The 24,118-nt window shown below is 58.6% G+C and overlaps 2 protein-coding genes and 2 non-coding genes across 5 annotated transcripts; 1 reads left to right on the top strand and 3 right to left on the bottom strand.

The window, feature by feature from the left end:
• Nucleotides 1-2,000: 2,000 nt before the first annotated feature.
• LOC117639488 (GTP cyclohydrolase 1) lies at nucleotides 2,001-17,594 on the bottom strand. Of its 2 annotated transcripts, none has more exons than XM_034375195.1 (5): nucleotides 17,327-17,594; nucleotides 6,838-7,047; nucleotides 2,387-2,584; nucleotides 2,218-2,302; nucleotides 2,001-2,138 (listed from the first exon to the last, which is right to left on the bottom strand). In XM_034375195.1, exons 1-5 carry the CDS (start codon nucleotides 17,400-17,402, stop codon nucleotides 2,009-2,011), a joined length of 699 nt encoding a protein of 232 aa, XP_034231086.1. In that variant the 5' UTR covers nucleotides 17,403-17,594; the 3' UTR covers nucleotides 2,001-2,008. The 2 variants fall into 2 exon arrangements, with proteins under 2 accessions (XP_034231086.1, XP_034231085.1); XM_034375194.1 differs by lacking the exon at nucleotides 17,327-17,594 and adding an exon at nucleotides 9,054-9,303.
• A 2,092-nt stretch (nucleotides 17,595-19,686) lies between these two features.
• Nucleotides 19,687-23,475, bottom strand: LOC117639302 (myrosinase 1). The gene is made up of 10 exons (XM_034374839.1): nucleotides 23,303-23,475; nucleotides 22,981-23,114; nucleotides 22,723-22,857; nucleotides 22,340-22,646; nucleotides 22,118-22,215; nucleotides 21,897-22,044; nucleotides 21,662-21,834; nucleotides 21,399-21,536; nucleotides 21,217-21,323; nucleotides 19,687-20,090 (listed from the first exon to the last, which is right to left on the bottom strand). Exons 1-10 carry the CDS (start codon nucleotides 23,463-23,465, stop codon nucleotides 19,883-19,885), a joined length of 1,611 nt encoding a protein of 536 aa, XP_034230730.1. The 5' UTR covers nucleotides 23,466-23,475; the 3' UTR covers nucleotides 19,687-19,882.
• Trnaq-cug lies at nucleotides 20,506-20,577 on the top strand. The gene has a single exon. It is a non-coding gene; the product is annotated as a tRNA-Gln (tRNA).
• Nucleotides 20,762-20,834, bottom strand: Trnat-agu. Its single transcript has one exon. It is a non-coding gene; the product is annotated as a tRNA-Thr (tRNA).
• Nucleotides 23,476-24,118: the final 643 nt, after the last annotated feature.

The raw sequence follows: 24,118 nt of genomic DNA, 5'->3' as shown, positions 1-24,118 counted from the left end.
TGCGGGGGCAGGTGCTGGGGCGGGGGCTGGGGGCGGCGCGGGGGCGGGGGCTGGGGCGGGGGCGGGGGCAGGCGCGGGGGCGGGGGCCACCGTCACGGGGCAGGTGGTCCTCCCAGGCGCCGACGCCGCCGCCACGACGGCCCAGCCCGCCGTGGTGCAGGCCTGCGGCACGCTCTTCTTCTTCTGTTGCCAAGTCGCCAACTTCGTGCCGACCTACACCACCTTCGTGCAGGGCACCAACGCGTGAGTGAAAACATCGAACACCGAAGGCCTCCCCATTAAGACTGGCGACGGAGTGTACAGTTCCATTTTTCTTTTCCTTTTCAAATTTCAAATTTGGGTGTTTGACTTCCCCGTTGCAGGTTCTTCATGCCCATGCCCGCCGTCCTACCCGCGGGGGGGCAGTTCTTCATCGGGTAGCCCCGCACTTTGTTCGGCACTCGCATCGCTACGCCATTTCAGGCACGTTTCGGGCACGAGACAGAGGATTCGCTTCAAAAAGACAGACTGGAAATCGCCAGAAGTGTTCTCATAAATATACTTTATTATTCAATAAAATAATCTGATTTCATAAACATGCATGATTTGTCACCAACAAAGTCATTATGGTCCTTTCAATCAATACAAAAACATTTAACAATAACGTCACATTCTGTCTCCAACTACAACGGACGTATTATAGCAAATAAGTAAGTAAAAAGCTTTAAAAATTCTATATTGTCAACAGTAAGATAGTGCAAATTTTTGAGGCTCCCTCCACTTATTGTCCAATTATAACTGTCAATCTATATCTTTAATATTGTAGCAGTTTCCTTTGTCAAACAAAAAAATAAGCAGAGAGCAGGAATGTCTGTGTCCTTGCTGGATTTTGAATACATCACTTAAGGTAGTCCAAAAGCAGGTTGTTCTTGACCACTATTCGTTTTCATGAGACATAGCTTAAGTTATTCCTTATTTCTACAGATAAAATAAGCGAGTTATAAACATCTAGCAGCAAAGTAAAAACGCACTGGGAAACACTAAATTAGCATATGGTCCCGCTCACTCTTCGAAGACTTGATACTTCTTCTCTGTCTGTATGGTGCATCACAGGTCATTCCACAGTATTACGTTTGTTTCAAGATACCAACTACAGGGACGACTGGTAGCAAGAAATAGGAAAAAACAGTAATTTGTTTTGAACTAACTACGTGGCAAAAAGCGACAAAGAACGAATTTAAAGAAAGGGTGATGTTTGGCCATGGTTGCCAACCATGTACAAGATCCTACATGTGTTTTTCTTTCTATTGAAAGACACTTTCGAAAAAAAAATTACATTCCTCTTATTCGTTTGTTGCCTGCAACAAACGTACATCGTGTGGTGCATCTAGGCAAAAATAATTTCCATAATCTGTTTGGTGACAAACACGAAACTGGCGACTATTTGTGCCCACTACTATTTAAACCTATGCATACTATAACTCAATTTCAAAATAATGAACACATCTAAATGCAAACTCAACTTTCTCACAGCAGTTAATCGAGGGGGAACAAGATTAAACAAAGACCTGACGAGAAACTATGACACGTTTGCACTAACATGAATCACTTTGGGCTTAACACAATAAAATACTGATGGCGCTTATTTGAACATGAACACAGAGCAACACAATCAACCCTCGGGGACAGATTTCATTACCGAAGTGAAAGCTCCTACATTAAGAGAAAGTTGAACCATATAGCAATGCGGACTAATTTTAGAACTCGGGAAATGGCGAGAACTTGGGGGGCGTAGAACGTCGGAAAAACAGAACTAAAAATAATAAAATAAAAAAATTCTTCTCCGAAACACAATCACAAAGTGCCTAATAATGAACACATTCAACAAGAAGTAAGGAAACAGTCAAGCGCGGCGGACCATTCTCCCCACGCCCCAGGCTGCCCGGGGGCGTGCCCGGGGGCGTGCCTGGGGGGCGCGGGGCGAGGCGGCTGGGGGCGAGGCGGCTGAAGCGGGCTGAGCGGGCTCGGCCTACTTGGAGTGCACCAGGTTGAGGAACTCCTCGCGCGTCTTGGGGTCATCCCGGAACACGCCCAGCATGGTGGAGGTGACGGTTTTGCTGTTGATCTTCTGCACGCCGCGCATCACCATGCACATGTGCCTGCGAGAGAGACAGCGGAGGGCGTTAGGCAGGCCGGGGCGAGTCGGGGAGAAGCTATGCAGTGCAGGCAGCTACTTACACTCCCTCCACGACGACGGCCACGCCAGCAGGCTGCACGGCCTTGGTCACGGCGATGGCGATCTGCTTGGTGAGGCGCTCTTGCACTGTAACAGAAAAACCGCTTGGATGAGCACGCAGGCCGACGGCCGGACGGGCGGCGTGGACCACAAACAGGGCGCCGGGCTTACCTTGGAGTCGCCTGCTGTAGATCTCCACGATCCTAGCCAGCTTGCTGAGACCCAGGATCTTCTTCTGGGGCAGGTAGCCGATGGACACCTTGCCGTAGAAGGGCACCAGGTGGTGCTCGCACATGGAGAACATCTCGATGTCCTTGACGACCACCATCTCGTCGTGGTCCTCGTCGAACACGGCGTCGTTCAGGACCTCTGCAAACGGAAAACAACGTGAGACTCTGAGGGTTGAGGGTGGGAAAATTCTTGGCAGTGGCGAGGCAGTTTCTAGTGGGGTTGTCCGTCGGGTGGTGCACCACACTGCATCTTGCCGTCGCCCAGCCTGGCCTCCATCCTTCACCCCACGGCGCGTGACCGGGCCGAAATGGCGACATGCTCCCCACTCCGCCGCCATCCCCATCCCCGCATAATCCCCAGGGGACACGGGGCGCGCCTGATTGCCCCAGACTGCCCCCCCCCCCCGGCCCGAGCCACGAGCACAACGGCAATGCTTCGACTCAAAATCTGGAGCGACTCTGCAAATTGCCTCAGGAATTGATACGCCTCCGAGTTGGGCCGTCGGACCAGAGCCGCCTTGTCTCCCCCCCCCTCTCTCTCTCTCTCTCTCTCTCTCTCTCTCCTCTCTCCTCTCGCTCTCCCCCTCTCAACCCGCTTCCTCTTCTCTTTGTTTCCGGCCCTGCCTCTTCCAACAAGCGGGCCTTTTCCCCCTCCCTGCCCCCCAAGTTCCGGACTGCCCCCTGCCCTCCCCCAACTCCGGGCTCCTTACACTCTCGCCCCACTGCCGGCGCTCACCACAATTCTCCATTTCCAAGTCCATTTGAAAGGCTTGCCGCGCTCGCCGCGCTGGAGTGGCCTTTAGTGGCGTGGGTGCTCGCCGCCCCTAGCCTGCACCCCGCCCCCACCCCACCCCCACCCCCCCCACCCCACCGCGACAGCGGTTGCCACTCGGGCCCGCACTGCAAAACACCTGCCCCTTTTTTTGGGCGCGCCAAAGTCCGCAGCCGCTGGGCCGGCCGGACGCACGGGGCGGAACCGGAGTCCATGCCGCGGACCCGCGCGCATCCGAGGCTCATCGCCGACGTCGACTCGACCGTGAAGGTCGAGGGGGACGCGCTGACGCGCTCCTAAAAAATTACTCTGTCTCACTCGCACACCTCCGCGACGCTCCTCGGGCAAGCCAAGCAGGCGCTTCTGGCTCCTACACTGCCTTCAGGCCATCAATTACAGTGTGCGCGCCAGGCAACCCGTCAAAGTCGGCCCGGCCGCCGTGCAACAAGTTGCCTACTGCTCGGCGCGGCGGGGCGGCGGGGACCCCACCCCCCCAACGCCGCCCCACCCACACCCCCACCACACCCGCCCCCCCCCCCGCCCCGCCCCGCTACAGAGCAACAAGTTCCGGACTGGACTGGCACTCTGGATTCCAGGAATCCACTTCCCGAGCGTTCCCTAGAGGTCGGCCAAAGCGCCGAAGCCGAAATGCAGGCCGGACTAGGCGCCCCTGGCCCCAAGCCCTGGCCCCAAGCCCTGCCGTCTGATTCCGAGCACTGCTTTCGTCGCTCTGTCTCTCTCGCACTCGCGGGGCGGTCCGTAGGGGTGCGAGAGAGACAGAGCGACGATGCAGTGTTCGGAATCAGGCGGCTGCGCTCGGAGCGCTGCTGCAACAAGTCCATAGCGGGCGAGCGAACGTTCTGGTCAAGCTCGCGAGAGGGGTGGGGGTGGGGGGTGACAGAGGACCCAGTCCGACCCAGTCGCGTGGAGGAGCCCCTTCAAGAGTAGTGGCAATTCAATCAGAGTCTGCAGCGGACGGGGGGCTGCTGCTGCGAGCGTCTGGCGCGAGACTCGAAGCGACCCCACCCCGCCCCACCCCGCCCCGCCCCGCCCCGGTGACTGGCAAATTTGACTACAAGGCCCGACAACCCCAAAGGGGTGGGAAGGGGGTTGATGCTGGAGCCAGCACGCGTCACTGTAGGCCCTCACAGTGCACATACTCGCGGGAGGGGTGCAGGCCCCCCTCCCGTGTACACACACGCCTCGCGCACGCTGTGTGCGCGCCCCGTATGGAGCATAGGCAAATTAAAGCGAAGAGTTTGCGAGGGAGGGGGGGGGAGGCTCGCTGCGACGACAGCACGGCCGGATCGCAGGGGAAGCGAAGCGGGGTGATTCCGCGAAGGGGGTCGCTCCGTCTCTCTCGCGCCGCTGCGGGCTTCCGGGACGCGCCGCGAGAGCGAGGGAGACGCGTCGAGACGGGGCGACGAGAGCGCGTCGCGGAGTCGGCCCGAGATGAGCGGAAATTGGATTTAGCCGGCTGCTCTCCGCCACCGTCGCCTGCCGAGGGGCGAGTCTGCTCGTCTCATTACGTACACTGGTAATACCGGCCGGGGAGCGACAGCGCCCCATCATCGACACCACTCTCATTTTATTTTCAATTAAAGTGGCGGGAAAAATCCCCGTTCCGCTCATTTTACTCGGACCGACTCGGACGGGCAGGAGGGCGCCCTATAAGACCCGACCCGACCCTCCCCACGGCCTAGCCCAGCGGTTCTCAACCTTTCTCGGCTCGCGACCCCAAATTTGTAGCCAAAAATTTCCGCGACCCCCAGGAAAAGTTTCGCGACCCCACGGGACCCCTCCTTTAGCATGCCACTGCGTCTGATCCGAGACGGGCATTTTGCTCCCTCAACGGGGAATTGGTCTTTGGACCTTCCTTTAGCATGCCTCTGTTACGGAGTGCGATTATCAGTCTTAGTTTGGGAGCAGTATTGTCTCAAAGTTGGCCAAAACGCTCAGAAATGTCTTTAAAAAATCATGTTTTGGGTCGATTTTAAGCAGCCACTGCGTCTGATCCGAGGCGGGCATTTTGCTCCCTCAACGGGCAATTGTTCTTTGGACCTTCCTTTAGCATGCCTCTGTTACGGAATGCGATTATCAGTCTTAGTTTGGGAGCAGTATTGTCTCAAAGTTGACAAAAACAGGCACAACGATTTTTCAAAGACATTTCTGAGCGTTTCGGCCAACTTTGAGACAATACTGCTCCCAAACTAAGACTGATAATCACACTCCGTAACAAAGGCATGCTAAAAGAAGGTCCAAAGACCAATTGCCCGTTGAAGGAGGACGAAATACCGCCTCGGGTCAGACGCAGTGGCTGCTTAAAATAGGCCCAAAACACGATTTTTCAAAGACATTTCTGACCGTTTTGGTAAACTTTAAGACAATACTGCTCCCAAACTAAGACTGATAATCACACTCCGTAACAAAGGCATGCTAAAGGAAGGTTCAAAGACCAATTGCCGGTTGAGGGAGCAAAATGCCCGCCTCGGATCAGACGCAGTGGCTGCTTAAAATCGGCCCAAAACACGACCCCAGCTACCTCGCCGCGACCCTTGGGGTCGCGACCCTAAGGTTGAGAACCACTGCCCTATAAGACCCGACCCGACCCTCCCCACGGCCTAGCCACGTGTTCGCACGTCGGCGGCGTGGTCGTGTTGCTCCCCGACACGGTGCCCAGCAGCCCAGCCCTCTCGGCGGCCACTCCACGGTCACCCTGATTGTCTTCCACTCATCGACCTGGCCATTATACCCAGCCGCCACCAGGCTCCCCAGCAGGTTCGCCAGCGCGGTGAGGGGTTGGGGCTGCGGGGCTGGGGTTGGGGGTTGGGGGTCGCCGTTTTCATTATCGGGGCTGGACCAGCAACCTGCTCTACATCATCTTCCCCCCCCCTCTCTCTCTCCCCACAACCTGTTGCCATGGCGACGCCACTACACTCATCGTGATTCAGCGATAACGCACCGGCCTTATAAAAGTCAATGCAACCGCCCCGCCTGGCTGGGCTGGACTTCCCTCGGACTTTTCCCAAACTTTCGCGCCACCCGCCCCGTGAATACTTTTCCCCGCACTTTCCACGCTTCCCGCGCAGTTTTCCTTCCGCTCGCTTTCCCGCTTTTTCCCGACGTGACCGCGCAGAGCGGCGCAGAGCGGCGCGGGCAGAGAGCCGCGCATTCCGTGATTTCCGCCGCCGGAACCGTTCCCGGGGGGAGGTTTAAAGGGAGAGAACAAAGAAATCGAAATTTGGCGGCGTGGGCCGGAGCGGTGAGTGAGAGAGAGAGAGAGAGGGGGGGGGGGCGGTGTGTGCGATCGGCTCGGACAGGCGCTAGCGCCTGACATCCATTCTTTCCCCGCTCCCCTCCCATCCCCTCACTTTTCTCTCTCTCTTTCGCACCGCCGCCTTTTCCCTCTTCCGCGAGTCTTTTCTTTGCCGAACGTGACCGTAACCCACATCCCCCGAGCGCCCCGCCAAAGCAACGGCAGCAACAGCGCCCTCTTGTGAGTGGCTCAATTTAACGGCGGCAAGTCTCTCCAGCGGCAACCGAAAAAGGGGCGCACCCGAACCAGGAAGCCGTCGAGCGCCGACTCGCGAGTGTCGCGAGAGGCCGAGAGGAAGACTCACCCTCGAGGCTCTGGTCGTAGCCCTTGGTGAAGAAGAGCATGGCCTTAGCGGCCCTCTCGGGGGTCTTGATGAGGCCCTGGCGGTCGGGGTTCTCGCCCAGCGAGGACAGCAGCAGGCGGTAGCTCCTCGACATGTCGGGCAGCAGGGCCTCCCTGGTGGGCGGCCTGTGGTCCAGCTCCAGGTCGTGGTGGAAGGTGCACTTCTCGTGGCCTGGAAGGAGAGGGGGAAACAGTGCGTTAGAATGCTTCTCTGGGCTACTCTCGGTGAAACGGGCTCTTCCAACACAGCGTGCCTGTTGAATCTCTTTAAACGTTTGGAGCCTGCAGAACAACATCCCGAGCAGCGCGCCGTCAGCTCGTCTCTCTCGCACCCCTTCGGGACGGCCCGCGAGTGCGAGCGAGACAGAGCGCTGCTCCCAGGCGCCCCGCTGCTGCACCAGGCGGTTATCACGGCATCGAGGCGAGACGGCTTATCGGCCCGGTGCGAGAGAGACGGACGCATCCCAATTAGACGGACGGGGCAACCAGCATCGGCCGCGCAAGGCCGCGCCGGGCGTGGCCCCAAGGTCGCCCGTCTTCGGCGAGTGTTTAGGGTGGGCTAGGTTCGGCCGGCTCAGGTTAGGCGCGCCTCGCCGCGGTCCAGAACCGCCAGCGAGGCGCGCCATCGCGTTTGCAGGATGGGAGCGAGACACTCCGCCGCCGACAGCGTGAGCGACCCCTGCGCGATTACGTAACCCGACCTCCCGATACTTGGAGCGAGCTGTCAAAAATAGCGCGCTCCTCTCTCGCCGAGACTGACGCCGAGTTTGTGACTTTTCCCTGTCCGGTTGACGCCGCTGAAGCCGCAGGGCGCCGACGAGCACCGAAGGGCGCGGCACCGCCAAGCAGAGCCAGGAAGGGCCGCGGGGTGGGCCCTTTCATGTTGGCCCACGATAACGGTGTTAGCGGCCAGGGAGAGGGGAGAGAGAGAGGGAGAGAGAGAGAGAGAGAGAGGGGGGGAGAGAGAGAGAGAGGGGGGGGGAGAAACAGAGAAAGAGAGAGAGAGAGGAGAGGAGAGCGAGAGAGAGAGAGAGAGAGAGAGAGAGAGAGAGAGAGAGAGAGAGAGAGAGAGAGAGAGAGAGATACGAGCCCTTCGCCCACTTTGGCCCGCCCTCCGAGTTATCAGTTCACTCAGTACAGCAGTGCCGTCTCTCTCGCACGGCCTCAGACTCACAGAGCGGTATAGTAAGTCACGGACCGTTCGAAAGGGGTGCGTCATCGCCAAGCAGTCTTCCCCGCGACAGTACACTGGTAAAGTACACTGCTGGACGGGCACTCGTCGGTTCGGCGCTCAGCTCCATCCAGGTGCGCGGCGTCGCTCTGTCTCTCTCGTACGGGTGCGAGAGAGACAGAAGGACGGAGCACCGTTTCGGCATGAGCCTGCGGCGTGCGACGCCCCGAGCGGGAGTCGAACCCGGGAACCCGGGACTGAGCGGGCCGACGCAGGCAAGGCAAGGGAGCCCCTGCCGGGTAGGCAGCCGCCCGACCTGCACGCACAGGCGACCGCGCGCGGCCTACCCCGCAGGCTGACTCGCCTCCAAGGATGCCTTGCGCTGCGCAGTCGGCCTGCCGCCGGGCCGGAGTCTCTCTCGCACTCACGCGGCCAGCCAGCGCGTGCCTGTCGTGGACACCGGGAGCAAGTTCATCTCAAACAAGCCAACGCGCTGCTTGTCGAGCCATCACACTGCGAGCCACTGCACCGCGAGGCAGGCGGGCAGCCACCTCTACGGAAATGCAGCCTTGATGCAAAACAAAGAAAGTGACGCAACGGATTACGTAAAAGCCGGCGCGGCGTTTTGATCGAGGACAAGTAGTGTCATTGTTCGACGCGTCATGTCACCAGTTTACCTCGGGGTGGGGATATCGCGGCATCGTCGCATCACCGCCGCGCCGCCGCCCCCGTCCCCAAACGGCCACAGCGACAAAAACAATCGACCGCAGCAGCAGACGACGCAAGACGGCGGTGCAAACGACGCGGCGGTCGACGCGGTGCACCGCAAGTCTGAGTGTAAGTGAGCGCGGGCGGACGTTACACCGGTACACTGTTACAGCGACCGCGCGGCCCGCGGCGTCGCGCAGGGGCCCTTCCCGACAGTGTAGTGGCCATGGCCAGTCGGTGGCCACGGAAACAGAGGACGGCGTCGACGCCCGGCGGCCTTCCCTGGCGGCGGCCTTTACCTGGCGTCGTCGACGTCCTGGGCGTCCTGGGGGTGCCGGGCACCTCGATCTCCTCGCCCTCCACCTCCTCGGACCAGGACACGGTGCGCTGGGGCGGCAGCACGATCTTCTTGGGCACCACGGCGTGGTGGTCCCCGTTGGTGGTGGCCGACGTTCCGTTCATGGTGCTGGTGGCTGTCGGTCTGACTGTCGGTCTGACTGGTCGTCCGCAGTGGAGGAGCTCCCGGCACGGACTGAGCCGACAAGAGTAGCGCCGTGCGCTGGCGGGCTGCCGGGCTGACGGCTGCCGCTGCCGCTGCCCAGCCTGCCCAGCCTCCGCGCCGCTGGAGCGCTGTTGCTTCCCCCTCCCCTTCTCCTTACAGTGCCCCGCGCTGCCCCGCACTGCCCCGCACTGCCCCCACGTCACGAGTGACGCAATCGATAGGGAAGGGACCCCTGAGCTAGGCGGGCCACTCGGCGGTGGCGGAAATCAGTGAGCGCGTCGGGGTGGCCGGGGCCGGGGCCGGGGGCGAGGGGCAACCCTAATCATCGGATCGTCATGCACGCGGCACTGCAAAGCACTGCAAAGCACTGCAAAGACCGAAGAAGAATGCGACGACGCTACTCCCCGCGCGAGGGCCGCCCGCGTTCACAGCGCGGGGTATCGACGCGCATCGACAGGGTCGTCGCTTCGTTCCATCTGATAAGCGGAGTGCGGCCGACGGCAGACACCACGCCAGCAGACGGATTCCGAGGGTCGTTTTCGTCGCTCTGTCTCTCTCGCACCTATACGGCACGCCGCATGAGTGCGAGAGAGACAGAGCGACGACTCTCGGAATCCGTCCGCAGGCACGCGTTTGCCGAGGAGGCCGAGAATGGCCGCCCGGTGATCTAGCCTCGGCGACGCGCCGCGACAAGGCGACACCGAGTCTGGGGCGACGCTCTGTCTCTCTCGCACTCGCAGGGCGTCCCTCGCATACTCGCCAGTGATTGATGCAGACATGCAGACAGCCCCCGGACGTGGTGCAGCATCTTTGTGCAAAAAGCACGTAACGCGAAAAACAAGTGCAACAAGTGCGAGAGCGTGCCGGCTGTACTGCCGCGGGTAGCGTGGACGGCCGCGCGCCGCCTCACTCCCACACCATGCCGCGCCTCTCTCTCTCTCTCTCTCTCTCTCTCTCTCTCTCTCTCTCTCTCTCTCTCTCTCTCTCTCTCCCACACCTCACAGTGCATACGCCCAGGCGACACCGGTCGGTGTCAAGCCCCCTCGTGACGTGTGCGAGTGGTGACTGGACAGCGAGTGTGGCGGTAGCGGGTCATCTGTTGGTGACGACAGTGCTTGGCGTGGCCAGGGTGGCGATAAATCGAAGCACGCACACGGCAGCCGCTCTCACAGGGAAGTCCGCCTGCAAGCGGACCGTGACGCCAGCAGAGCTTCGTCGCTCTGTCTCTCTCGCACTCGCGGCGCGTCCCACCGGTGTGCGAGAGAGACAGAGCGACGGCGCTTACCGGGGAAAGGTACTAATATTCCAAGAACAGCGCGGCAGACAAAGACAGCGCTGTCGCACACGGAGCAGCCTTGGCCGACGCCGAAGCCGCCGTTGTTTTTTCCGGTGTGGCGCCACAAAAACAGAGCGACCGTCGCTATTTTTTTGGTATTTTCTAATTTGTTTTTATTTTTGTTGTTTTAAACAACAAGACGACTAGGTCTTGTTTCGTCCCGGCGTGGCCGACGCCCTGTACGGCACGGGGCGTCCTCTGCAGACTGACTCCGAGAGTCTTTTTCGTCGCTCTGTCTCGCTCGCACCCATAAGGAGCGCCCCAATGAGTGGGAGAGAGACAGAGCGACGACTCTCGGAATGAGTCTACTGGCCCGGTCAGAGCCAACAGGTAGGGTTACATAAGGCTCAGGCTAGAGCAGGCTAGCAGGCTAGAGCCACGCACAAGGCCTAGGTCTCGGCCACCATGCGGCTAGGCCGAGCCGGGCCGAGCCAGGCGGGCAAATAAGTCAAACGAGAGCCAGCCGGTCGCAACGGTGCGACGGCAGGGAAGGCTGGGGAAATAAATCAGGAAAGAATTTCAGGAGCGGAACCAACAGCAGAAAGGAAAAAACACCCACTCTGATTTTTTTCAAACACTTTTTTTAGCTGCTCACCATTTTTTTGAAAAAAAAAATTGTCCCAGGAAATCGAAATTTAGAAGAAAAAAAAAGTCGAGCTTCTTCCTGGCACTCCGTGTCGCACACCAAAACGTAAAGCTGGTCCACGCGACTAACGACATACCCATCGGCGACAAGTCGTCCCTCTGAATTTTAATGAAAACGAATCGAGTTTTTGTTTCGGCTGTGACACGACCTTGCAGAAAGTGCGGCTGGAAGGCTGGAAGTCTGGAACGCCCATCCAGCGGCCCGGCCGGCCTGGACCTGGCAACGGCACTTACATAAGCGGGAATCAAAACACCATTTCGGATCACGTGAGCATTCCTTGTCAACTTATATAATGATCGTCAAAGGTCTCCTGGGAGTACGTTAATTGATAGGCAACTCTCGGCGAATCGCCGAGCGAATCGTGCAGCGTTACCTAACGTCTCCTATTTTTAAAATTCCGGCCCTGAAGACGGGGCAGACGGCAGGGTGACTTTCAAGGACGCCGCTGTGGCCGCCGCGTTACGTGGCGTAGTGGTTAGCGAGTCCGCCGGCGGGCGGTAAGGTCCGTGGTTCGAATACTGTCACCAGCGACCCCGTCCACAGTGGCCAAAAGACCGAGACATAATACCTGAAGCGTTTTTAGTTTCAGAGTCGCTAAATTGGACTCGAACCGAACGTGATCGTCCCCACCAATGGATTCCTCTCCGAACGTGGAATCTATTGGTGGGGTCACATGTTCGGTTCGGGTCCTGTAGCGACTCTGGAGCACAAAACGCGTCTAGAGTTTTGGCCGCCTCCACCGGTCTTCTGGCTCACTGTGCCATCCCGGTTTTATTTTCCAAAGTGTAAGACCCTGCTTCCTAGCTGTGTCCAGTGTGTCCACTGAACTGGCACTTGAGCCCGAGATACCCGTCCGATTGGCCGAGCTCGCTGCAAAAGTCGCTTGATTGTCGCTTTATCCGGTTTTATCGTTGCAACGAAGAGGTTCGACATGGGTGTGCCCCTCGCTGGACGCGGAATCCGCTCTACACTATAATAACTTGAACGCCGCCCATTAGCTTGTCTGCCGGCACGCTCTGTCTCGCTCGCACCGCCGCGGACGCACCACGAGTGCGAGAGAGACAGAGCGAGCTGGCTCGTCCGCCCCTGCAGAGGTGGGCCACGGGGTCTCGGTGGCGTGAGTGCGACCGGCACAACGGGGAACACGCTCACGACGAAGAAGGGGGCAACGCAGCCCACATTTAATCTTTTAATTAATGAGAAATCAGGCACTGACTGGGGACTCCACGCTCCAAAGTGACGTCAGGACCGACGGGGCGGGCCAGCCTGGGGCCAGCGTGCATCCAGAGAGAGAGAGAGAGAGAGAGAGAGAGAGAGAGAGAGAGAGAGAGAGAGAGAGAGAGAGAGAGAGAGAGAGAGAGAGATGTGGCCCGGGGGAAAACGCGTCCTCCTCTTTTTATTTCCACGTCTTTCGGGTGGAGTCCCTGATAACGGGTTCCAAAGAGGAAAATGGAAGAAAGGTCTGAGCCCTGCTCGATTGTACCGAGGGCGCCATGCCATGGCCAGGCTGCCCGACTTTTCTAATTGTGCTCTCTCTCTCTCTCTTCCTCTCTCTCTCTCTCTCTCTCTCTCTCTCTCTCTCTCTCTCTCTCTCTCTCTCCTCTCCCCGTTCACTTAGCGCGGGGTGGACGTCAGAGCCAGCCGTGCTTTCCAGCGCGATGACGGACAGGAGGTGGCCGGGAATCCGGGAATTCGGGACCAGGCGCACCAGTTCGGTAGGCCCGTCTGTCTCTCTCGCACCCCACGGTCCTCCGGGCCCGGCCCGGTGAGAGCGAGAGAGACGGAGCGACAGGGAATCCCTCCGTCTTGACCGCGTGACGCGGCGCGCGGCGTGAAGGCCGGTTCCGTTCGGTACCAACACGAGAAAAACAAAAACATAAACAAGGCCCGGGCCGTCACGCCAAGGCGCGCCAAGGGCCACGTGAGGCTCTCTCGCGGGGCGCCTCTTCCTCGAGAGGATCGATCACGGAATCGACGCCGTGTCCAGGTACGTCCATTTGAGCAAACCGGAGGCGACAGCGCGACACGAAAGAACGGCTAAGTGGCGAAAAGGCTCGCGGTGCAACCCTGGGAGTAATCCCCCGACGCGCAGCCAGCCAGGCAACCTGAGCACAATTATGGCTTATCAAGGGCCTGAGTAACCCCAGCCGCCAAGGGAGTGGTCAAGGTACTCCGGTGTCGGGTTGCAAGCCCTTCACACGTTCGGCGTTATTTTTTTTACTTTTCCGGTCGAAAATAAACGACGGGGGAAATGGGAATCCGAATCAGGGAAATGCAACTGCAACAGACGGTCGCCCCGGCATGTCCGCGAGTGACAACAGAGTGACATGGAGTGACGGAGTGACGGAGTGACACGCAGTGCGACGGAGTGCGACGGAGTGAGTCGTTTGCAGCCCGTAATGCCCTGCGACGGACAGTCCGGATCAAATTCCACAACAAGCGGCGAAACCAGTTTACCAGTGCCCCGGCCGGCGGCTGGAGTGGCCGGGGACTCCAGCACTCCAGCGGAGCGAGCGCGGAGCCGCGCGAATCAGCTGGCCCGGGCCGACTAGGCGGCGGCGGTGGGGGTCGCGGGTTCGAGTCCCGGCGAGGGGCGCGCCGAGCTTTTTATCGCCCTTCTTAATTGCCTTTTCGTGGATTTAACGAGATCAATCAAAATGAGCGAGCCGAGTGAGCATGCCTCGCCACGCCGCGCCACGCCACGGCGCGACGCGTCGCGCGGCCGGATGCCCACCTGTGACCTCTCCTTTCACTAGGCCACGGTCGCCCGCCCCGCCGCGCCCCGCCGCGCCCCGCCACGCCCCACCCCGCCACGAACAAAGAGGCTCACTCGTCTCAAGCCGCCGTCCAGCGGGGAGGGAGGGAGGCATTGTGTGGCAAATTTAGGCCTTTATTTTCCATTTCAAAATTGTCACTTTGTCCTTAGGGCTAAGCCACGTGCGGGTCAGCCCCCTCCCCACCCCTTTTCCCCACCACCCCACCTCTCCCGCCCCACAAGTCATCCACTGCACGAGACCAGTCTACACTGAGCTGACGAGCTGGCCATCACTATGACCTATCGATACGCACAAATTCTCGAAAATTTGCTGTTTGCTTTAAAAACGAACTAGAAATTTACGGAAAACAAGAACTATAATACTAATGTGACGCGAGAACCACGGAGGTCAGAGCCTTTCAATTCACCTCAACCCGTTCCAGTGAGGCCCATAGGGGTGCGGCAAAAAGTATCGACAGAGTCAAGCAGGAGGTGCTGTGAGTGGCCGAAGGGGGAAAGGGGGGGAAGGGGGGAAAGGGGGGGGGTATAGCCGGTAGAGCCAGACCGCGTCTGCCCCTGACAGTGAAACCTGTTGCCAAAAGGCGTACTGTACTAGGCTGCCCGGATGACAGGGAATCTCGGGCGTTCCGCACGCAAGTATGCAGCCGCTGCCAGCTGGTTTAATTCGTTTTTCACGCGCCGATCGGCATAAACAGCCCAAAGCTGTAACCCGGGAGATGCGATGGTTCGCGACCAGCCAAAGCTACAAACGTGCCAAGTTAGGGTCAGAAACAAACGCGGAAATTTGAGATAAATCATTTCTTCCCAGTGACTTTTATCACGGAGATGGATGAAGGGAGCTCATTCTACTCAATTGTAGACAGAAGTGAGAAATGGGTTTGTCGTTTAGTAAAACTAAAAGAAAATGCCCCAAAATAAACTATCACTGTGAAGCATTTCTTTTTATGGCCCGGGAGAGTCACACGAAAATAAATAATGACAGAAAAAGGCAACGTGGCCCCCGAACGAGTTGGTTGGGTCCAACATGAGACATTGTCGCCAGGTGGATCTCCACCCATCACACTGTACTCACAATCCGAGGAGGAAACGGGACTAGAGTGGCGTGGCAAGGCCTGCGGTAGCGGCTGTGGCTAGGCACAAGTAGGTTAGGTTGCCTACCCTGTCCGGTCCAGGGTGGCTGGACGTGAGTAGGTTGCCTACCCTGACAGGTCCATGGGGTCCGCGCTAGAGAAGGCATTCGCTTGATGCAGCGACGGTTCGGCGTTGCGTAACTCATTTGCCCCGGGAAATGGGAATAGGAATACCAAATACCAAGTCTCGTGAGTGAGCACGAGGCTGTCCAGGCGGCTGTCTGGACCGGGCCGCACCATGCTGGCCCAGGCTGGCCAGCCACAACACGAAAGAGAGAGAAACACGCCTCCACGAGTATTGAACACAATGTTGTTCTTCCGCCTGCCTAACCAATTCAGGGTCAGGCGTTCAATGTTAGACGCGACTGGTTTTGGTTGCCAACGCGCTACTTGAAACCGCGTGCCCGGACACGTGAAATACCCGTTCCCGACAAACTGGGATACAACGGGCGATTTGTGACAAAGCCTTTTTATTTTCGTTAATTTTTGCACGCGAAAGGTACAGTAGCCGCTCGTCGCCTGCTCGCCTATCTGAACCTAAAGGACAAGCTGGGGGCCAACAGGGCTGGAAGTTGATACGCAATGGCGACACATTGCGGTTTCGCACGGCCTTGCACACTTCTTCCGAAGAGTCGCTTCATCGCTCTGTCTCTCTCGCACTCGTGGAGCGTCCCGTATGGGTGCGAGCGAGACGGAGGTACGAAATGACTTTTCGGAAGTCTGCTTCTGCTATGCCTCGCACTGCGGTCGACAAAAGGAATACGGAGGGAAAGATCGGGAGGACTCAATTCCCTGCCTGCGACCCTCTCAACGAGCGATGAGGCATTTTAAAGACACAGTTCGACGAGAAGAGATATCGAAAACCCAGTAGGGTAGATTCAAAGAGCTCGAGCAACAGTTATTTCATTCCGTCTTTTCCGCGACGCCCCTTGACCACCCTCTACCTCCATTTTTGGTTTTCGAGCAAATCGAGTGGCCTCGCCTATCCGCACTCGGCCTGGCTCGGTCTGGCACGGCCTATCGAGGTATCGATTGTCACAGGCGAGGTCACCAGCCGTTCCCATGAGGCGCGTTATGTAAGTCCTCGACCTCAGACGGAGAAGGAGGCGGCCGACCAATCGGGGGCCGGCGTGCTGGCCGTGGCTGGCCGCTGCACCGCCTTCGGGAGGGACACGGGAGGGCTCGGCATACAGGGCACGCAGGGCACGCAGGGCTAGGGCGCCTTCGAGGCCCTTAAGGTCAAGGGCCCAGGGCGGCCCAGGGTCAAGGGCCGAGAACCGAGAGGCAGCCGCCAAGGAGCTGTCCAGCAACTGCCCACGAATCGAAGTCGCTCAAAGATCATCCGAACGCCGAAGCCGGTCAAATCATCATCTCCTTGGCCCCATTTTCCCGACTTGAAATCAAAGGGTGGTCGCAAACGTTCCGAAAATCGGCTCGTCGGCATCTCTCGCTGGAAGTCGTCTTCCGTTTCGTGCTTTACCGCCGCCAGAGTTGCTGGGGACCGAATCAAGGCGCGCGACTGTACAGTCCCCCCGGGCCAGCTGACCGAATTAAAAAAAAAATAGAATAAAAGCGACAACCGACAACCCGTAAAAGTGGGTTATTCAGACCCCCTTCCCCTTCTGCACCTGTTACTCGCAAGCCTTGAAGGGTTTCGGAAAGTGCGGGTCGTCCTAACTCGACCCAAACCACGGTTCAGACGAAACCATCAGAAAAACCGACCGGCTGACGTAATTTGTAGTTTGCCGCCAGTAAGCCGAACGATGGAAATAATAATTTGTGTAAATTGAAACGACGCAAGACGAGCGCTGAGACGACATTTACATTCCATCATATAAATCAATTGGAACGATCTCCGGAGGTCTAGAGGACCATTCAAATAAGTAATTTTTTTTATTTTTTTTTCAAGGGACGATCGATTAACAGACGTACACGACATGTCAATCTACTTTGCATCAAATTCCTACATGAAATTCCTTTAGCAGATTTGGGACTTCCCTCGCACTCTTTTCACGACCATTTGTAAAGGTACGTTAAAAGTAAGTATAAATCTCGAGAGTGTACGTAACTATGTCATCTTTTCATTCGCGCTTAGATGTAAACAAGAAAATAATCATGACCGGGACCACTCCGCCCCCAAAACAGGTCCCGCCACTCTGGGTAAAGAAAAGACTGTACTCACTTCCGGTCTCCGATTCGGTCTTCTTGACCACCATGACGGTCGAGTCGGATGTCTGTCCGTTCTTGAGTTCACGCATGACGGCGGCTGGGATGGACGATGGACGGAGTGTGGCACTAGTTGGTCCGGGAGGTCCGGGAGTGCTATAGGCGCGGGAAGCGAAGGCGGTGCTGCGATCTACTTCGGTGAGGTTAGGTTGGCGTGGCGGTGGAGGGGGCGGCGGCGGTCCACTGCACAGACTCGCGTCGAAGTAGTGGCTCGGCTCGGTAGCACGCACGCCTTTATATTTACCCGGCGACGCGCTGCGACGCGGTGCGACGCGCTGCGACGCGACGCGGTTGCGGCGGGACGCGGCGAGAGGCGGCGCGGCGAGACGCGGCGGCGCGGCGCGCTGCGGCCCGGACCGGCAGGGCCGGGGAAGCCTGTGTCACTGCCAGCCCCCAACAGAGAGGGGATGAAGAAGAACCATCTCAAAACATTTCAAGCCAAAAGCCAAATTTAAAAAAAAAATCAAAATTGGATCGGTAAAAAAATACGATATGTCGTTAAAGAACACGTACAGTAGTAGGAGATTTATTCATCAAGAGAACATCCTGGACTGGCTGGAACGTGCAGGGACGTCCCTCGTTCGACGCGGCACGCGTACCAATTGCTTTGCGTGTCATAATCACCTGTTGAAAAATCAGTCCCAACTTTCCGGAGTGAAAAGGCACAAAGGGTTGGCCAAATTTGAAGTACATTTCCTGAAGAAACGATGCCCGTCCTTGTCGTCGCGTTTCCAACCTCCGATACTGCCCTGAGCGGACGCCGTGGACGCCCCCACTCCACTTCTACTCTTTCTTTACTAATTCGAAATGAAAAACTGTCCGATGCAGTTGTCCGTGACGGCCTAGCAGCTTGTCTCGCTCTGGCCACGGAGAAATCCGTCAAACGCCTCACACACGCAGTGGACGCCCTACGCCGCGGCGCGCCGCCCGTCTGCCCACATCCCACAGGCTGGCCTTAATGCCTGACTCCTGACAACAGCCCGTGATACGCCACGCCAGGGCGAGCCAGGGTAGCCTTCGGAAAACGTCAGTCGGACACACGAGGCTCCGAGCAGCTCCAAGCCGCTTGGCGACATGCCGGCCCCTGCCACGCTTGGCGAGGTTGCCACAAAAATCTGACACAATCAAGTGTCCGCATCGGCCAGAAAGGGATTTCGGATCTAATGTTACGCAACGCAGAAATTGGCTACACTGGACAGTTTCCTGCATACGTGAGCGCGGCGCTGCTTCCAGCGGCTCTTCGGGCGGTCTTCGGTCTTCGGGCGCCGGAGCACGAGCGGCGTGCATCACAATTTGAACGGACTTACATAAAGACTCGGCGGCGAGGCGATAAACCCGGATAGACCCGTCCTTGGCAGTGAATGAGTGCCCCCAAAGTGCGTGTGTCAGCTGTGCGGTCGGCGCTGTCCACAGTGCATTTTATTCCGGGTCTCCAACATCAGCATACAACAAAGACAAAATTTTCCAGCATTCCTCGTTTTACTTTGGTATTTTTAATATTTTTTTGTTTCTGGACAACACGGGCGAGCATCATAACTCAACCTCATCAGTTGCGGGAGCAAATTTTACTCTTGGTTGCCGGAGGGTTGCCTACCCTTTCTCCCTTCCGACCTGACAAACACCGTCGAAAACGTTTTTCCTCGATGTCCGTGAATTCGAGCGGCCTGGCCTAGGCCTGGCATCCGCCGCGCCGCGCCCGGCCGCCACGGAACACTTACATAAGTACCAACGACAGCGATTTCCATTTTCAGTTCGCGCGATGAATGCCATCAACTGGCAGGCTTCGAACAAACGCCTTTCTGCTCCTCGGCTCCCTTTTTTTCCTTTTCCTCCTTGACTCCTTCGACTCTTCCACTATCTTGGACGAGTTCCGTGCGCCTTGCCTCGTCACATAACGCCACAATCCCGCGTTAATGGATCGACCTGGAATTGGCTACTAAATAGCGAACCGTACACGTCTTGTTCTGCATCTCATTTTATTTCTTATGCAAATTCGAATGGTGTGAATGTTTCGAACCGGAAACGCAGTGACTCTTCACTTGGAAGACAAAGGCTGGTCAGACTGACGGGCAAGTGCTCGAGGTGTGGTCTAGTGTGACCATGACAACGCTGCGAAAGAACAGGTTATCCGGGCATTCGGTAGTCTGTGCAAAAGACAAAAGCCTGCCTGGTTGTCGGGTCTGCGGGTCGCGCCTGCCACGGCGGTGCAGGCCGCCCGCAGCACTGCCGCGCCCGGTGGGCTGCCTCGGCGGCCCCTTCCCCCACCCTTCCCCCACCCTTCCCCCACCCTTCCCCCACCTTCCCCCACCCGTCCCACTGCCTCCAATCAGCTGCTCGCCACGCGGATGCCGGCGTGGCTGGCGTGGCGACCAACAGTGTGCTCCGTCAAATGCCTGCCACATCCAGCCGACACCAGCCGCACGCCATAAGAATTATCCGCACTGTTAATTTCCTGGAAATGTGCAAATGGCGTGGTGCCAACGATGCGATTCCCGTTGAGATCCATTATTCATTAAACGACTCTCGCGTCCGATCCATGAATTTCGTTCCTATCGTCCGTGTGGCGGGACTGGTGGGACTGGTGGGACTGGTGGGTGTGCGGAGGCAGGGCTGGCAGGCGTCGCGTCTTGGTGATGGTCTTGAACAGGCCGGTCGATCCCTTGGGCGTCCGAGGCCTCGACGCGTCGGCGAAGTCGACGTGGTACAGGCCGAACCGGGCCCTGGAACACAGTGGAACACCGATGACCGTCAAACACTTCATCGGAGGCGGTCCGTAGCGCTGCAATAGCGCTGAGGCATCTCTAAATCGTTTAAATCGCTCTCGTGCGTTACGTGACGACACAGCCGCAAAGAAGGAAGGGGGAGGGGTCTTTGAATAGACCGTTGGGTGAGGGCGGGGGAGGCAGACGCGTCGGTCTGCAGGCTGGGATTCCGAACACTGTCTCTCTCGCACTCCTGGGGGACGCCCCATCAGCGCGAGAGAGACAGCGACAGTTCGGGACCAGCCTGCCATGAGGGAGGGGGAAGTTATTGTGCGACGAAGAGCGATGGGCAGCGGAGCCGCGGAGCGCTCGGGAAGTGAAAGGTGAGGTCCGGTTCAGTTGCTTGGGAAGAGGGGCCGTCTTTCTACAGCGAGGTTCCATGGTGTAATGGTTAGCACTCAGGACTCTGAATCCTGCGATCCGAGTTCAAATCTCGGTGGAACCTTCATTTTTCTCCGGCACTTTCCCTTAAAATTATTGTTTCCGATTGTTTCAATAAGATAGGCGTCTGTAGGTCACGTAAGGCGTATGTGCGTGCCGGATTTTATTTTTTAAAATCCTTCATAGGCTACGTGAAACGTATTCTTCGTTGCACTGCGTCTATTAATTCAAAAATTAGAAAGTATTTCTGCCTCCAGAGAGAATCGAACTCTCGACCCCCAGTTTACTAGACTGGTGCTCTAACCACTGAGCTATGGAGGCGGGTTGGGGGAGTGACGTCCGATTACTTTGTTTCTTCGAGTTGGCTCGCATCGCGACACGGCGCCACGCCATCAGATCAGATAGCATGCCTGGCAATGCCTGGCCTGCCCAGGCCTGCGCCTCCCGGTTCCCGGCACCTCACTTCAGCCGTGTTTGAAGCATGTCAACAAAGGTGCGAGTGCGACACGGGTGAGAGACGCGGTACGACTTTGCGAATATTATGTCAATAAAATGAAACCACGCCTGAACGCGCACTCCTATGAGTTCGACCAATTTAAAATCCAAAATGTCTTAAAACCAAAAAGGAAATTATGCAAATGCATAGGAATTCTTTTGGGATACTGGAAAACCGTCCGATGAGTTTCGATCGGATGTGTCTTACGTGTATCCGTCGTTCCACTCAAAATTGTCAAGAAGGCTCCAGGCGATGTAGCCGGACACATTGCACTTGTCCTCGTGCACAGCTTTCAGCAGCTGCTCCAGGTAGAGCTGCAACAAGGGCGTTGTTGTTTATGGGGGACATTGGAGTGCCATGAAGAGACAGTCAGTGCACTGCATGCTCACCGAGTGGTACGCGGTGCGGGCCGTGTCGTTGAGGTCCGACCCGGCACTGGAGAACCCGTTTTCCGTCACAATCACTGGCGGGTTGCCGTACGCGTCCCGAACCCACACCAGCAGTCTCCGGAAGCCCCACGGCACGACCTGGGGAAACACATCGGTCACGTGGTCCAGCGCGGAGCCAAGCCACGTAACACAGTGCCCTGTCTCTCTATAGGGGATGCCCCATGAGTGCGAGAGAGACAGAGCGACGAAAACGTCTCTCGGACCTTGAGCCACGTCGACGCGCTGCCCGGCCAGGAAGGGTCCTGCTCGAACTGCACCGCCGCGTCGCTGCTCCTGGAGAAGGACGAGGACGCCGCCGGCGCCTTGTCGCCCCCCGGGGCCGCAGAGGACGTCAAGTACGTCGAGTAGTGGTTCAGCCCGAAGAAGTCGGCGGATCCTAGGCGGAAAAAGACTCTGTTACGCCTCGTCGGTTTCTTTCGTGCAGTCGCACTGACCTACCTCGGAGGGCCGCGACCTGGGCCGCGGAGAAGGTGGGCAGCCGCGACCTGGACAGCCCCTGGGCCAAGCTGTTGGCCATGACGCGCTCCCTCATCACCGGGGGGTAGTCGCCCACCTCGCTGAAGATGGGGTGGGCGAACCAGCCCAGCTGCGACAGGGCGTCTCGTGATGCTTCGGGGAGGGGGGGGTGAAACCGAAGCGCAGGTGGCGGCGACACTCACCTTGAACTGTTGCGCGCGCTCCCTTGCCAGGCCGTCCTCCTCGCTGGAAGCGTTCCTCGCCTCGAACCACTCGCTGTTGAGCGTGATGCCCACCCTCCCTGCGGACGAAGGCACGCGCCTACTGACCAACCCCAACATCTCCGCTTCCAAGAGTCGTTTTCGTCGCCCTGTCTCCCTCGCGCCTGTGCGGGCCGCCCCATGAGTGCGAGAGAGACAGCCTACCCTTCTGCGACGCGGCGTGCTTCCGGTGGTAGAGGCGGTAGGCGGCGGCGTGGGCGCGCAGCACGGTGTGGGCGCACAGGTAGTCGCCCACGCCGTCCAGGTCCAGGTCGGGGGCGTTGTGGCCGCTGCCGTACCCGGACACGCACGTCTCGTAGGGCTCGTTGAACGTGAGCCAGAGCTTCACCCTGTCGCCGAACAGGCCGAAGGCCAGGTCGGCGTAGTCGACGTAGTAGTCCGCCAGGAGGGGGTTGGGCCAGCCGCCCAGGTCCTGCAGGGGTTGCGGTAGGTCCCAGTGGTACAGCGTCACCTGCAAAGGCGTCGCGCGTCTCACTCAAGTACTCGGAAAGTCGGATGGCAACTTCGAGAGTGGCAAGATGCCCCACCATAGGTTGGATGCTTTTGGACAGCAGCTCCGTGATCAGGTTGTTGTAGTAGTCCACGCCGGCCCTGTTGAGGTTGCCCACCATGCCGTTGGGCAGAATCCGCGACCACGAAATGGAGAATCGGTACACGTCCATCTGGAAGGGGACCGCGGCGTTCAGGACACAGTGCACGGCAGTGGGGCAAGGTCAGCCAACCACCCCACAAAAGGGGAGGGGTGGGGTGGAAGTGGGCCTCTACCCCTTGGTTTACCCACTCACCCCCAAGTCCTTGAGCAGGCTCACGTCCTCCTTGTACTTGTGGTACGAGTCGCAGGCCACGTCCCCGTTGGACCGGTCCGCCACGGAGTCGGGGTGCTCGTGCACCAGCCGGTCCCAGATGTTCTCGCCCTTGCCTTTAGCAGATCCGCACACTCGCGACAACACCAACCGACGCTAGTTGGGGGAGCGAACTGCAGGCTGATTCCGAAAGGGAGATTCGTCGCCCTGGCGCCCCTGCGGGCATTGCCTGCGGGCCCCAGAGAGACAGAGCATCGTTCGGGAATCAGCCTGCAGTGTGCCTGCGGGCAATGTAGCAGTGTACCGCTCTCGTTCCAGGCGCCCTCCACTTGGTAGGACGCGGTGGCGCAGCCGAAGACGAACCCCGTCGGGAAGGTGCGGTCGCCGTCGCCGAGCTCGGCCCTGGCGGCCTTGGCCGTCTGCAGCAGGAGCGCCAGCAGCAGCACGGAGACGGGGGCGGCGGCCATGACGGGGCACTGGAAACCACCGACTGCGGCGTGGGAGCTTTGGGACTACGCCACTGCACGCTGAACCACCCGCCCCGCTGCTCCGCTTCACTGGCATAATCTTGAAAAGCCCGCACGCCGGACGCGCCGGATATAGTACCAGCAGCCCAGCCCGGCCCAGCCGCCTCGGCGAACCATGGGCCACGCCGCCGGGCCGGGCCGCCAGGCAGTGCGGGCCGTGCAATGCAAACAGGGGGCACCGCGAGCACCGCGGGCACCGCGGGGTCGTTCACTCCACCGGGACAAGCAGCACAGAGAGTCGTTTTCATCTCTCTGTCTCTCTCGCACTCGTGGGGCGTTCCGCATAGGTGCGAGAGAGACAGAGCGACGAAAAGGACTCTCCGAAGGTCGATTGACCCATCCATGATCGACGGGTGCACCGCCCGGAAGGTAGGCAGTCCCTCTGACACGCGTCGGTATTACCGACTGTCTCGGCAGAAACTCGAACGAAATGGACGGTTTGGCTCGCATTTGGCTCGCGTTTTGCTGAGGGATCCCGCGATGACGCACGCACGTCACCGCGGGCAGCGTGCACGGGTGCAGCGCGTGGTGCGTGTGTCTGTCCAGTGCGGCCACCGTGCTCGGCGCGGCAGTCTCGTTCCGAGGATTCGTTT

Source organism: Thrips palmi, unplaced genomic scaffold (genome assembly GCF_012932325.1).
Source record: "Thrips palmi isolate BJ-2018 unplaced genomic scaffold, TpBJ-2018v1 HiC_scaffold_11, whole genome shotgun sequence".
NCBI lineage: Eukaryota > Metazoa > Arthropoda > Insecta > Thysanoptera > Thripidae > Thrips > Thrips palmi.
The sequence above is the reverse complement of the archived record's forward strand: the minus strand, read 5'-3'. Positions and strand labels throughout refer to the sequence as shown.